The 14524-nt window shown below is 46.7% G+C and overlaps 1 protein-coding gene across 3 annotated transcripts in view; it reads right to left on the minus strand.

Annotated features, from left to right (window-relative positions):
* Nucleotides 1–102: 102 nt before the first annotated feature.
* LOC126869890 (band 3 anion transport protein) overlaps nucleotides 103–14524 on the minus strand; it is a 47655-nt gene continuing 33233 nt past the window's right edge. The window contains exons 1-9 of one of the 3 annotated variants that reach the window (XM_050627043.1): nucleotides 12124–12295; nucleotides 10094–10274; nucleotides 9497–9578; nucleotides 8962–9327; nucleotides 6831–7518; nucleotides 6344–6406; nucleotides 4478–5072; nucleotides 3289–4393; nucleotides 103–3202 (exon numbers count right to left, since the gene is read on the minus strand). In XM_050627043.1, the coding sequence (XP_050483000.1) occupies nucleotides 2530–3202; nucleotides 3289–4393; nucleotides 4478–5072; nucleotides 6344–6406; nucleotides 6831–7518; nucleotides 8962–9327; nucleotides 9497–9578; nucleotides 10094–10274; nucleotides 12124–12225 (3855 nt within the window). In that variant the 5' untranslated portion in view covers nucleotides 12226–12295 and the 3' untranslated portion in view covers nucleotides 103–2529. Of the gene's footprint in view, nucleotides 3203–3288; nucleotides 4394–4477; nucleotides 5073–6343; nucleotides 6407–6830; nucleotides 7519–8961; nucleotides 9328–9496; nucleotides 9579–10093; nucleotides 10275–12123; nucleotides 12296–14524 lie in introns of those variants that run through there. The other 2 variants (XM_050627045.1, XM_050627054.1) reach the window with 2 other exon arrangements.

The following is a 14524-nucleotide window of genomic DNA, read 5'->3' on the forward strand; positions in this document are numbered from 1 at the left end:
AGTGACAATGAATAAGCATGGAAGTATAGAAATAATGTAGTATCATAACGATTACAAACTTGAATTTGAAATGCAAGGACGTAATTTTAAAAGGCTACAAAATGGAGGGGAAATAAGATGTTTTATTTGTTTGTTTTCTAATATAAGGCATAAACCATCTAATAGGAGCCTATTACTAATTATTACTTTTTAATACTGTATGACAACTAGATTATTTACAATTCTTTTATGAATTCATAACAATTCATACTTATCATGATAATCTTTCAATATAGGTAATATCAGTAGTATGTATATAATAACATGTTAATGTCTAGACATATCTAATGAAATTCTGTGTTATTTCATGCTAATAGTACATGCTCGTAAGTACTACTACCGTGTGTTTTTACAATTCTGGCCCTCTATCACAATTATGCAGCGCAATGTTATTGTTGATTCGTAGCTTTCGTACTTTTGTATAAACAAATAATAAGTAATGCGATTATATATATTTTTTCTTTATGGAAATATTAAGATTAGGTCTGAGTGTTATTTAATAAAGTACTTCAGCGGATTAGCAAAATATTTTAACCGATTAAAATAGAATGTCTTTCTTTTTTTTATAACAGCATCTAAAATATTAATTTTAGTAATTTCTTTTTATTGCATGTATTCAACATACGATGACATTATTATTATTATCATTATTATTATTATTATTATAGCTTGGTCTTGTTTAAAGTTTAAAAATTATTCATTTGTAACATCAACTATTATTGTAAAATTAACAATCACCACAAAATAATTGCCAATACTGATCAGTTATGAAATAAAGTATATAAGTAAAGGCGAACGTTTAAAGACTTCACCACTGGCGCAGTTAGGTCTCGTCAATGTTAATTTTGCTTATATATTATTTTTAAATAAATATACGACGACAAATTTAAACAAACTCTGTTTGAAATATGTAAAAATGGCTTAAAGTCGATCTAAGCTTTCTCAGAAATATGTAGAGTTCTTTTAACCCTACTCTACTAATCAAAATATTCTTTTCCTGAATCTAACAATGTTACACGATGCTTCTCTAGATGTGTGTTTGGAGTAGTTCTTTGTTTGCTTAAATAAATTTATGCTATTTTTAGAATCAAATATATTCAGCGAACAAGAAATATGAAAAAGATATTAAAAATTTTCAATGTCGTACGACATTATCACTCAAAAATATAGTAAAAAAGAATTATAATAGAACTAATCATGCAATACAGACAAATGTATAAATATTTTTTATTGCGTAAAAATCTACTGCCGCATTTTTACTCTTATTTATAATACGAGGGATTGACTTAAAGTGTTGCCAATGGCATACGAATATAACTTCTACTGTCTAAGAAACTACATATTTATGGAAACATTTTCACGAAAGAAGAAAATTTTCCATGGGAAAAGAATCGATTTGTAATTGGCAGAACAATAAATTTGACGTTTAAGTACATATAGTCGAAATATAATGAAATCTGTCGTTATTTACGTTTGTAACATCCAAGTTCGTTTTTAAGTTATTTATAAAATATCGTTTTCATCTAGGAATAGTGATTAATATTGGAGCACATATTTAACGGATATTGCTAAATGATTGTAATTCTTCGCACGTCGTGCTAACGAGATACGGTCCTAAACAAATTGTAATGTAAGACTTTTAATATCGGTCGATGAGAGCAACTAATGACAACTATTCGAACATTTCCTTATAAAAGATTTAGTTTTCATTCGTCTACGTTAGCTCTGCATAGACGGACCAGCACCATTTTGTAATTTATGACCTTTTGATTTGGCACTCTCGCATCTCGTGCCTTTACGCCTAAATTTTCCTGAGCAACGTGTCGTTCATCACCGTCCTGTGTAGAGGCATTCAGAGGCACCTTTTTTCCCACCAAGTCGAAAAGAAGATGAAACGAATCTTGAAGTTTCCACTACGATTATGTTAGATAGTATGTAGGTATCGAATGTCGCTTGCATTTTATTTCCTACTCCGTAATAAATGAACTTTCTTCGACAACAAACTATACCGATTCTAATTAGTTTGTATCCAAACTGAAGCAATGACTCTCGATGGTTGTGATTTGATAAAATTTAGTTGTTCAAGTACCTACACATATCCGACGCAGGCGTGATAACACATCTTTTCGTTTCATCTTGTTCACATCATCCTCGATTATTTACAAATTTTGTAGTACAAAATAATCTTTACGAATTTAACGAGTTAACACCACCGTTGGGAATCAGACCCCTCTTATTTATCTCTTATCTACGTTCCCTCTTAATTCATTGGTATACATACATATTTGCTCTTTCACGAAAATAGACTCTTTTTTTTTCAAGAATTCGCGATAGTATTCAGAGTCGCTCTGATACGTGACAGGAATTGGAAGTAACAGAAAGCACGAATAGATCCTTTGGACAGAAGGGAGAAGAAGAAAACGATGCGGGCGTGGGGATAGAGGAGGAAAGAGGGGAAGTATTTGTTGGACAAGTCGAATAAGGCACTATCTAACCAGGTAACGGAGCTTCCTCGTAGAAATCTGGCTCGTCCTCGGTACTCTCGTGTTCCGATCCTTTGCTGTCGAGTGCCCTTAGCTCTGCGGCGGTAAAAAAATGCCTCATCTGAGCTCGTAGAGGTATCATGAGAATCAGGAAGAACGGAAGCGCCAAGGCCGCCCTGGTACTTTTCACGATCCACAGTATAGCCAGGCACAGAATTTGTACGAGGGTGAAGATGTGCATCTTGTACGTTTGTACGCGCCGAACGTAATTAGCCGTGCCATGGTGTTTCACCGGCATGAAAAACAATTTCACACGATCGAACAGTTGGACACCGTTCGTCGAGGAGATACCCATGTAGAGAAACACCCCCAGAAGGACGGACATTGGTACGCGTCGTAGAAGCGGCGCCATCAACACGCTTATGCCGATCAACACGGCGACTAATAGGGCGCTCACTCGTTGCTCCTTCACTTCGACGATGTGCGGTTTATCTCCGGGAGCGTGAGTGCGAGACATAACCGTCACCGCCGAGACGTGTGTCAGCGATCGAACCGAGGCAGCGCAACACCACGGGGCGCCCATTAAACCACAGCCGACGTTCATTAAGCACACTACCACTATATCCATGTGGTACCCGTTACCTTTCCGTAATTTACGTTCTTTCTTATCGATGATGAGTCTATAAAAAAGAAACAAGAGGGAATATTTAATAAGGCAAGGGGTTTATAACGGATCTGTTGGAAGAAGACGAAGACGACTACTTACTCGGAGATTTGAGTCTCCATGAAAACAAGAATATAAACCAACAATGCCGGCACGATGCAAGCCATAGCCATCCATAGAGGAATAGGTTTATGTATGCCAGCTGGTGACACGATCCAATCCCTATCGGGCATAGTCGGTGTTAAACCCTCCGGAACCAGTAGCTTCTCCGTCTTCACTTTGGCCAGATAATCGATCAACGCGAATACGACAATACTGATGGGCACGCCGAAGTCACCGAAAGCTCTTCTAGCACTTCGTCCGAGGTAATGACTGTTGCGGAAGATACGCAGGTAATAAGCACCGAGAAAAGTACCGAGACACAAAATAGTGCACATCAAGGCCGTGTTTGGTTGGTTCATTAATAAGCCAGCGGCGTTATGCGATGGTATCAGAGTTTGAGGTTTGTCCGATGAAATGCTAATTATTTCGCCGGTCTTTGGGGAAACGACCTTGATCTCTGTTACGTTCAGCTCTTCGTAAAACGTTTCGTTCGTCTCGGGGATGAAACTGTACTCGTCTAGCAGCGGATTCTTCACGAAGTAATTGTACAATTTGATAAACGTTTCAACGATATAAAGAATAGAGATTAAGCCCGTGAAGATCTCTTCGGTGAACCGGGTGAAGAGTCTGACCAGCACGGATCCCTCCACGCAGGCAATCGCCAAGGCTATGATGCCCATCCATATACCGACGTAGACTCTCACGGTCAGGAATTCTAGTCCGTTCGCGAGACAGAAATTGTACAAGCTTTCGTCGAAGAGCAACAAGGGGCCGGTCGTGCCGATGATGACCAGTGGCTGAGTGGAGAACAAAGCCATCACCACCCCGGTCCACGAGCCAGAAATCAATGTCTCGGAGATGCCGATAACGTTGTGCGTCTTGTCGCTCATCAAGCCACCGAACGTGATGGCCGTGCAGAGGGCCGCGAAGTACATGAAGATAGCAGCTGCGAGGCAAGACGAACTCAAGCCATCGGTGAAATCAGACAGATAGTAAGGATAGCGTCTCTTGATATCGTTGATGAGGCAACCGAACGGACGTCTGGTTCTTCGAAGCGGATCGTCGTCATCGGGAGGTTTCTTCTCTTCTTCGCCGGCAAGAAGAGCTGTGGCAAACAAGACGCGGATAAATCACGCGTGCCTATTCTTTTTCGCTGGATCTCGTTGGTCGAACGTTAAAGTCGTCTTACCTTTCTTCACAGCCATCTCGTTCTGAATCTGTTTGGTCTTGTCCTCGAGCGCTTTGGCCTTCCGCTTCCTTATGGCTTCGCTCTTCGCCTTCAGCTCGTTAAAAGGTAACAACGCCTGTCTCTCCCAATCTCCAGGAGGCAGAACGATCGAGTCGTCTAGGAATTCATTGATCGCGGACAGAAGCTCGCGTCTCTCGTTTGCTTTGTACGCGACTTTATGGAACGACGTATTGGCCATCAGCGTGGCGATCGATCTACCGATTTCGTGATAATCTAGGTCAGCGTTCCTCGGCCCCAGCAACGTGAACATGAATCTTACTGGTATCGTGACTTCCGTGATTGATGGAATGAACACACCCTCGGCGAGCCTGACGAACGCGATCGTCGGTTGGTCCAGAAAGTCGACCGCGCCGACCAGCACGACCGTCGCCTCGGCGCCAGCCGGGATCCTCTTCAGGATGTAGTCGTTGTGACTCTTTTTCAAGTCCTCGTTGCTGCTCGTGTACGTCAGCTCCTCCTTCATATCGACCACCGTGTGGTTGCTGTCCAAGGCCAAGTTCGACGATACGATCTTTGGTTTCGTGTCGTTCAGGTTCTACATAGAACAGGAATACAAGTTACAATCGTTCGAACAACGTCCCGGCCACTTGCAGTGTATGCATACGATGCGTTTGGACCAGGCAGAGGTTTTCAAAAAAGGATTTCCGTCCCTAATCGGACAAGCGAGAGAGAATTTTCCTCGCGCAGAGGCGGATGACGTGTTCTACGCGATCGTCCTTTCCTTATCCAATTAACAAAACGATCTGTCGGATCGCGTACCGAGTTCCATTCCCTCCGCCTCTGTTTTAAGCTTGAGGAAAAATCGCAGACACCCTGACAGACAGTCCGAGATACATACCGCAGGATAAAATGCTACTTAAAGTTCAACAGGTATATGTATTATACTAAGCGAGAATCCGTACAGAAACGAACAAAATCGTAAAAGGGACCATTAAACAGTTCTACGTAATGCAATAACGACACAAAGGAAACACATACCGAACGAAGAAGGCAAGAATTAAAAAAAAAGAAAAAAAACAACAAATAAAGAAAAGATTACTAAAGAGGATGAAAACAGAATAAAGAGAAACAGCATCGATCTGAAAAGTGAAATGCCAATGAATGAAAGTGCAATCGGTACGTAACGACCAAGCGTACGATGGTTACACCGTCCTGGCTCTGTGTGTGTCAACAGTGTATCCACGTTTGGTATTCGAAAATACCAAAAGAAGGATATTGAGAAAGCTCGTTGTGAACGACGAACGTAAGTGTGAAAAAAAAAAAAAAAAAAAAAAAGAAGAAAGAATCGCAAGCCAATGGTGGGACGACATATATACCCATGGACTTACAGGTGTTGCGCTAAATACAAATCGCACGGAATAAGGTAGAGTTCTACGAGTTAAACGGCGAGATGCCATTCTCCTACGACATCCTCCCTAAAACTAATTCGCGTTACTGCTTATACGCGTAAACAATACGAAACGCTATTTACCGCGATCGATACTCTTCTATCTATGAAAATGGACATTGACACGATTTCTCCCGCGTAATGTACATGTGCATCCGCGTGTGAGACGTTTTCCCGATGCACACGATCAGACGGGAGAAGATAGGGAAGCGACGAGAAAAAATTGGGAAGACACACTCATTTCCCCTGTAAGTTCATGCCGAAAGATGTTAATGCGTAAATATCGGTACGTAGAATATAAAGTATAGTATATGTATGTATATATATATATCATATATATGATCGATGGTGGGCAAGCCGTAAACTAGCGATAAAGGTTGAAAATTCTGCGTTTGTAAGTCGGGAAACGAGAGATTTACATGTTGGGTTACATGGTTCTCAGAGGCTTCCCGTTCAGCGTCCTCTTCCTCCAGACAGACGGACTGTGGAAACAACATTAGGGCACACGGTCAGTCAGGCCTGCCGCTTCTACGAATTTCTATTGATTATTTCTCACGATATAAAGTTTTCTTTAGCATCGTTCAATTATTTATATAGCGGAAACTTTAGTAATATCACAGCTTAAAGTTGATCGAGCGAGCACGTTAATATTGCAGCTAGAAGCAGTCTATCGACTTGGAACACGCGTTCGCACGATAACGTTGCCATTAGCATCTTCTCTTTTTTCCTAATAGCTACGATCGTTCGGGTCTCGATCACGGAACGAAACGAACATCGAGAACCGTACACGATATGTTCGATACTAGAGACACGGCGCACGGTTATTGTTACGTATCGTTCGAGAGCGACCGTGTTCGAGCAGCTCGTCTAACGTGAAAAGGAGATTCTGGCGGCAAGAACAATTACCTGTAGACTGGTGTAGCTGGAATAGTTGCGTTTGCCGCCAAATCGGAAGCCACGATCGTGATCGTGAACGTGCCTGTGCCTGAGAAGCAGAGCTCTCATCACTACCGGCCTATCCTCCGCTAGAATCAGCTCCTCGATTACCATTTGCTCGACTACCCTATACGCCAGACCGGGCAGATCCTTCTCCTCGAGATCCAGAAGGACCACGCCGGTCTCCAGGCATCTACGTAGGTTCAGCAGAGAGTGGAAGCTCAAGGAGGCTACGTGGGGCCTGCCCCATCTGTCCGCGCCTTCCTCCACGTCTTCCTCGTATTTGATCCACCGAGCTGTTTCTCTCCATTCTCTCTCCTCGCCCATTCCGTACAGTTCGTCCAGCTGAACGAACACCTCGTGAGGCGAATGGTCGTACATCTTCTTGAAAGTATCGTGAGGTATGCCGCCTTCCTTTTTGCGGCCGATCTGCACCGTCGAATGGGCGGCCTTGTGCCGCCTCATTCCCCGCGGATCGTCGCTTCTGTGCGACTCCAGGTCGTCGATGTCCAATTCCTGCAGGGTACTCGCCTCTTCCGGTTGCACGCTCACTCTCCTGGTGAAGACGCTCGAGCCATCCGGGAGGCCGGCTCCCGATCGCTTCCTCCATTGCGGATCCTCTTGGAGCGAGTACTTGCGCGACTTGTGATGGTGTCTTCTGCAACGTACAATTCAACCAATTTGTTACGCGTTCTGCCGCTATCGATGACGACTGCGTCGCATGTGCGCTGCTGTTATATCGCGATCGTCGGTCAGGGTTAGAGCAAATGTGATTTATGTTTCGTCAAGAGACGAGCGCAGCTACGAATAACGTCTATTTCGTTAACTCGGAGTGCGCGTGCCAGAACTGTTTTCGTGCTTTGTGCTGGCAGTTGGTCTATCTCGTCATCGACACAAATCAAGAGCAAGCGTTAGCCGCGGGACAATTATTCATCACCTGATATTTAAAGAGTGGGTGCGTGATTGTGACACGTGTAAACTGCGTTTCTGCGGAGTATTCGAAACGCTGCGAATCTTTAATAGCGCTGCACTATATATACATATATACACATATATATCGATGAGATCTGACTAGAAAATCGATGAGATGTGCCGAAGCGTTCGCACGCACGTCTATCGTATGTTAAGGGAAACTCAAACAAGTACTTTTTCATTTGTTCCACATGACCGATGTGCAGGGTGTAGCGGTCCGGACGATAATCGAAACCCAAGGACATGGCGGAAGAAAGAAGAGATCGTTACATACGTAGCACTGCGGTCACCGTGAGACGGAGACGCGATCGGATTAATTAGAACAGCACGAAGACAGTGGCCTCAAGCAACAGACTGTTGTTGGGCGCTCGCAAAGTCTGCGTGAAACTCTGGCCGAAGGCCATGGCATTAGACAATAATTGCAAATTGGTTCGCGATTCCTTCCGCTAAATATTATGTCATAGAACCGTCTAACGCTGAAAGCGCGCCGAAATGTCCCCACCCTCGCTCGCTTCGCGTCCTCTCTTTCTCGGTACATTAATCAAAGAATCGAATATCCGCTCCTATCAATAGCGTTTAACGTGCGCGGGTTTTTCTCTCGATTCGAAAGACACGTGCGGTACATAGTTAGCGAATATATGCGGCAATTTGCACGCGCCTAGACAACTACGCAACTGTGCCGAAGAATACAGAAATAGGACGGTACGGACAGCGTTTGTTTGGTCGTTGACATCGAGTACATGACACATATGGTCGTTATTAACCGACTAATCCGAGCTTACAAATGCGATATGAAAATCGTCGCGTTTGCGTTCCGACTAATTTCTTTGGCGGTAACGCGGGACCATCGCGGTTGATGCTTTCGTGTACGTAATTGCTGAAATACAATGTACACGACGACGTTGAACCGGCTTTCGTGCCGTATGAAAATTAGCCAGGAACGTCCGGATCGGTCGTTACGAGCAAATTATCGTCAATTCGTCCGACGTTTTAACGGATGATCCCTGTCGATTTTTCTCTCTGTTCGTCTTTCCACAAAATCCAGCCTTTTTACTTTCTACCAGCCTCTTTTACCTGTGTCACAATTGCGACCTTGCAAACTCATCGATATTCCACGCTTACGACTTACTTGTGCTCGTGTTTCTGATGCCTGCGACACTTGCGATCTTCGTCGTGGTTCACAGCTACACCTACGCTCGGTACCTCGTCCCTTTTGAAGGTAGGCACCTCCTCTTCCTTGATTTTTTCGAATTGTACTCGCGGACTGCCAATGGTGGGACTGTCGCTGATACCGGAAGCAGCCCTCTCCGAGATCGGCGCCTCGCTCTCGCTGCTCGCTACGTTCTCCGTTTCTTCGGTCGTCTCTTCATCCACGTTGTGCACACTCGACGAGTACAATCCGTTGTCCATCGTGTCCGTATCTTGTCCACCGCCATTTCCTGTCAACACCTGGCCGTTCTCTTCTTCCGGGCCAACCTCCGTCGTGGATCCTTCGCTGTAGACACGAAACACGCGCCATTTCCTTCACTGTTTTACTTGGCCATTTAATTGCTATTTTAACTCAAAGTGAAATCGCGAAGCTCGCAATACGATTCGTACGTAAACGTAAGACGCCGTCGTTATCAACGAGGCAATTCGATTTCTCTTATCGGAGGATGACTTACGGTGAAAGGTGTCGTCGCATAGACCTGGAATGAAGGCTTTTCAAGGGCATGTGCGGATGGGGATAGCTTCTTTTCCGATGCTCTGCAATAAAACCATCGAACGAATACGCTTTTACGCGAGCAAAGGTGTTGGCAGTTTGGTTAAGCGATTGCCCTAACATCCCACTGTCGCGTAATCCCCGTAAAATATACGTATAACATCTTTGATTTACGACACACGTACGAATTAACCGGGGAATAAAATAGGACTAGAAAGACGCAAGAATCTCGTTGGCAATATTATATAAAAGTATAAATAATGTTGCGGTGTAGCAGTATTGTTTTAACCTTGGACCGCGAGAAAAATTGATTTACGTAACTGTTTTCTGTGTGCCGGAATCGGAAACGATGAATTATTGCCATCGTGAGTTACGTGCAAAAGCTACAAAAGCTGCGTACGTTTCGCTGGTGAAATCGTGGCAGCGTAAAATATTCCGTTGGCAACTAAGTGATTGCGCATTTCCTCATTAGATGGTATCGACAGAATCCGCAATCACTTAGTTGCCAAGCCAATAAATGGAATTTCGACACGAACGAAGGTTTTAGAGGATCACGTACGGTTGAAGTCGCGATCTCCATATCGCGACGATGGTCCTCGTTCTCGATCTCGATCGGATCCAGCCGATTCGGAGGGTGAACCGAGCAGGGCTACGTCGAACTTCTCTCCGGTGTCCATCGCGAAAACCTTCTCCATTTCCTCGTCGAGCTCCGGTCCCGTTTCCGCGCCATGGCCGTCGACCTGGTACAAAAACAACAACAATATTATTTCAAATCCAGCTGTTTCCAATAAATCGTCTGTTCGCCTTTTCACCGTAGCCGAGAAAACACGACCGAGTTCGCTTCTATCCGATACAACGTCGAACGTGATTTCTATTTGAACAGGTAGACGATCGCATTTCGTCAAATTCTCATCAACTTGCTGCCGACGAACTTTCTTTTTAACGAGTTCGCTACGTTCAACGAACGACCAGCCCGTCGTTGCTTTCGTTACAGGTAGTTGCATAATATCGATCTATTCGGAAGGTGAGAATCTCAACACCTTCCAGTAACGACGTTTACTCTCAACGAGCTAATACCGTGACAGCTTTGCAACACGTTAAACGTCGTTACAGCGTGTACGTACGAGGAAAGAAAGGGTCGATCGAAAGGGACGGAGATCGGCACGTTGGACGGATCCAGCCGGCAAAACGATTCCGAGTTTGCGAAAGGGAAACAAGAGAGAAAGAGACTGTGTGGTGTGTAGGAACGAGGTGAAAAAACGATCGATCAAGTTGAAAAACCGGTTTCAGGCGGAACCGTGAAAACTTTGTTTGCAATTTTTCGAGCGAACGCTTCGATAAACGATGCACTCGAGTTCATCCCTCGTCAACGCCGTTACGAAATCGTTTTGTGTCAAAGACCCTGGTGGCGCGAGCAAAATTTTGATCGTTTCCCATCAAAGCGATCGAACCTACGCGCGTCTAAGAAAAGAATCACGTTGACGATCGGATCGGTTCAACCTAATGTCATCGATCTCGTGTCTCGAAACAGGAATCACCCTTTTACTTTCGATGCATGTTCCTTAAAAAGAAGAACAAAAAAAAAAAAAAAAGAGAAAAAGACGGCTGTTTCTCGCGCGATTCTTCCGAAAACAACACAGCGTCACATCGTTGGAAAACGATAGTCGCGATTACGAAAAGTTTATTCCCGATTACCAGTGAGATACGGAGGAAACTGGCTGGCTGGCGACTCGCGTACCAAGCGATTTACTTTCAGGACGGAACCGAGATATTTGAATGGCAGAGCGAAATTCCCTTTCACTGGTGCACTTGGTTTCCACTCTTCCTCGTCTTCCTTTCGTTTGCTTTATGCTCGAACCCTTTTACGATAATGGGAATTAGAGTGCGAGGAATTAAAGCGGGGAAACGGCGGAATGGCTATTAACGGAGAAACGTGAAATTAATTCCGCCAGCGAGGCAGCGCTCAGCTGTCGTTAACGACCGCCAACATCGGCTAACGTATGGCGAAGAGCCGCAGCTGGCAACGACGTTCGATTCAATGCACGCGTTTCGTGCACTGCGTAAATCACGTAAGCGAAACGGTTGTTTCCGCCGAGGATGCTGCGCCGTTTCTGTCCCAGCCTCTGCCCGGGTCTTGCTACGCTCGAATTACCTCCGATAATCCAGCAACGCAACATAAGAAAAGAAACTCGCCACTCGAGAGCACTAAAACATGGTCGGTGGCGGTTGATCGAGTCGTTGCAACACTCGGAACTATGTTCGTTAGAGGGCAATTCGCAAGCAGCCCGACTGGTCGAGACACGTCACGGAACAGCTCGATCCGACGATTGCTACATGCTGCAACGATGTTCGGCCAAGCATTGGCATCGGGTGGCTGGACGAGGGAAAAATGTATCGGGCGAACGAGTGCACTTACGACGCGTCGATCTCGCGTTCTAACGAACACGTCTGAAAGGAGGGAACGCCGCGATCGAAAAGGCAAACGATTTCACCGACGAGATCTGGTGCACGCCGAGTGTCGGCGATCAGGTGCACCGGTTGGTTCGCGTCCACACGCAGACACTGGCACGACCGTGCCACAGATATCACCTGATGGCTGGTCCGCAGGGAGCGGCGTAACCAACGGAGAACTTTGCCCGATGCCCGTTGAAGGAACGACTTCCCGGAGGAATTAGCGGCGGCCTCGGGCATGGCATTCCGGGCCGAAGTGACACTCGCTCGCTCGGCTCGTGCTTACAGCTCGAAAATCCAAACTGACGGAGAGGGTAGCGCAACCACCGGCCGTCAGACAGAGAGCCGCACATCCTACGTGGAGGGGATGCCCGCGCTGTTAGGGGTGGGCAGCGGGGAGTATCTCCGCCGGTCGATATCTACCCCATACGTCGCGGCCAGACGACGGATCCTTCGAAAGGTTACCCTTCTCCCTGCGACTCGGATCGCGCGCTGCTCCCGGGACGGGACCACGGCGGCTACAACGATCTCGCGATCCTACGTGCAATTCCCACACGCCACGCTGCGAGCCAGTGGCCGCGGGTTGGAAACGGTGTCGTTTCGATCGTCGCTCGAGAACGTCGCGTTAAGAAGGTCGTGGTTTCCGCGGTAAAATGATCTCCGCTTGTTCGTTGCTTAGGCGAGCTACCGTGCGTCCTACAGTTGCAGCGCTGGTCGGATGATGGACGTTTCGTCGTGCTGACCTTGGGAATGAAGGAACTACTGGCTTGGCAACTAAGCGATCGCGGATTTTGTCATTAGGCGGTACTGACAAAACCCGCGGTCGCTTAGTTGCCAAGCCAGTAGGTTCGCCACGTCCCCCGGGAGGCGGCGGATTTTTCGGCCAGCTTCGGAGAGGAGCGTACGGAAAAACGACCGGCCATTGGTGGACGCTGTGGATGCAACAAGTGTCAGTCGGCCGTGAAATGTAGCCCTGAAGGGGCTCCTCCGCGAACCGATGAAAGTAGATGGCAAGAAGCAGGAAATAGCGAGAGGGAGGAAGATGGAGGGGTGGCCGAGGAGCGGAGAGCTTCAGCCGATCGGCCAGAGAAAGCAAGAGAGAGGGAGGAGAAGCTGTCAGCTGGCGGTGCAGCTGGCGGAGACGCGAACCGGACCAGCGCAACTTCGCCGAGGCCTAGGTCGTAGCGGCAGCTTATCGACCAACGGGGCATGTCAGCTCGATCTCGTGTGCCACGAGTTTGCCCGACAACCTGCTTCTGCGTGTCGATTCGAGTCGCCTGGAATGGCGCTTCGATTCGAAAGCGTGGTTCGTCGGTCGCGAACCATCCCAAGTATCGAACAAGTTGCGAGTCGCAAGGAGACTCGACGAGAGTTCGTCAGGCGCGTCCATGTCGGCCACCGAAGCTAACGAAAAGCAGCGGCTGCATTATTGATCGATCTCATCGGCTACACAGCCACGGCCTGATAAATTATCAAGTCGACAGACATCGCGACGTGAATTACGACCGATCAAAGAATCTGCCTCGATGTTCCGCCTCGAAAGGTTCCCGTTATTTCCGGAACGAGCCCACGCTTTTGCAAAATCCGTGCATCGAGCGTCAGCGACGAGGAAACTACCGAGCAATAAATCAACATCGATTTCATCGAACAATTTATATTTAACCACAGAGAATGGCAAAGTGTTACGCGTACAATACGAATTCTCGGTTCGTACGTAGCGCGAAAAATTGCACGCCTCTACCACGAGGACGTAGCAAGCGGTAGAAATAATCGGTTATCCAGTGTTCGTCTACGGAGAATTGGAAACGTTGGAATTATAGCGGCGGATCGCGGAGACGAGGCGCCGCGAAGCGAGAAAGGGGTGGCTGGCATGTGGCCGAGGTGGCGCTGCGCCATCGTCGTCGGGAAAAGTGGAAGGAAAGAGGTTTTCCAGCATCGACCGGGCTTCCTCCTCGTCCACCGCTCGCTACGGCCTGTACTCACGTTCGCACGCACACGTATCTTGGTTCCTGCTGCCGCGACCTTGAACCTGAACCTACAAACTCGCACCACTCTGTCTCCCTCTTCTCTGACCTCTCTCCAAGCACAGAGAAAAGCTGCGTGAAAATCGATGCGGCGTTTGTTATTTGTGGCTTCGGGGAACGCGTGTTTCTTCCCCTCCGAAAGATTCTTCCCCTCTGCGAGTAGAAAGAATTCTTGCCATTTCGAGAGAGTCGACTTCGAGACCACTGAGAAAGCCAGAGTCACGTTCGACTCGATAGGATTCGGCGCGAGGAGCCGATCGATAGAAAGTTTAACTCGCTGGCATGATCGAAGCTCGGCTAAGGCGAGTTCAATTTCTCGCCGGACATCGAGCTGCGATCGATAGGTCGCCGTTATCGCGTTCCGATAGGTCAGGTCTGCCGACTGACGTCCTCGACCACGCACTCGATCGTCCACCAGGTTAACCGTGGACGTTACGAGTTACCGATCGTCCACGAGGTTAACCGTGGATAGTGCGAGTTACCGATCGTCAACGATTTAAGCCGCGTTAGCTTGG

This window comes from Bombus huntii, chromosome 1 (genome assembly GCF_024542735.1).
Source record: "Bombus huntii isolate Logan2020A chromosome 1, iyBomHunt1.1, whole genome shotgun sequence".
NCBI lineage: Eukaryota > Metazoa > Arthropoda > Insecta > Hymenoptera > Apidae > Bombus > Bombus huntii.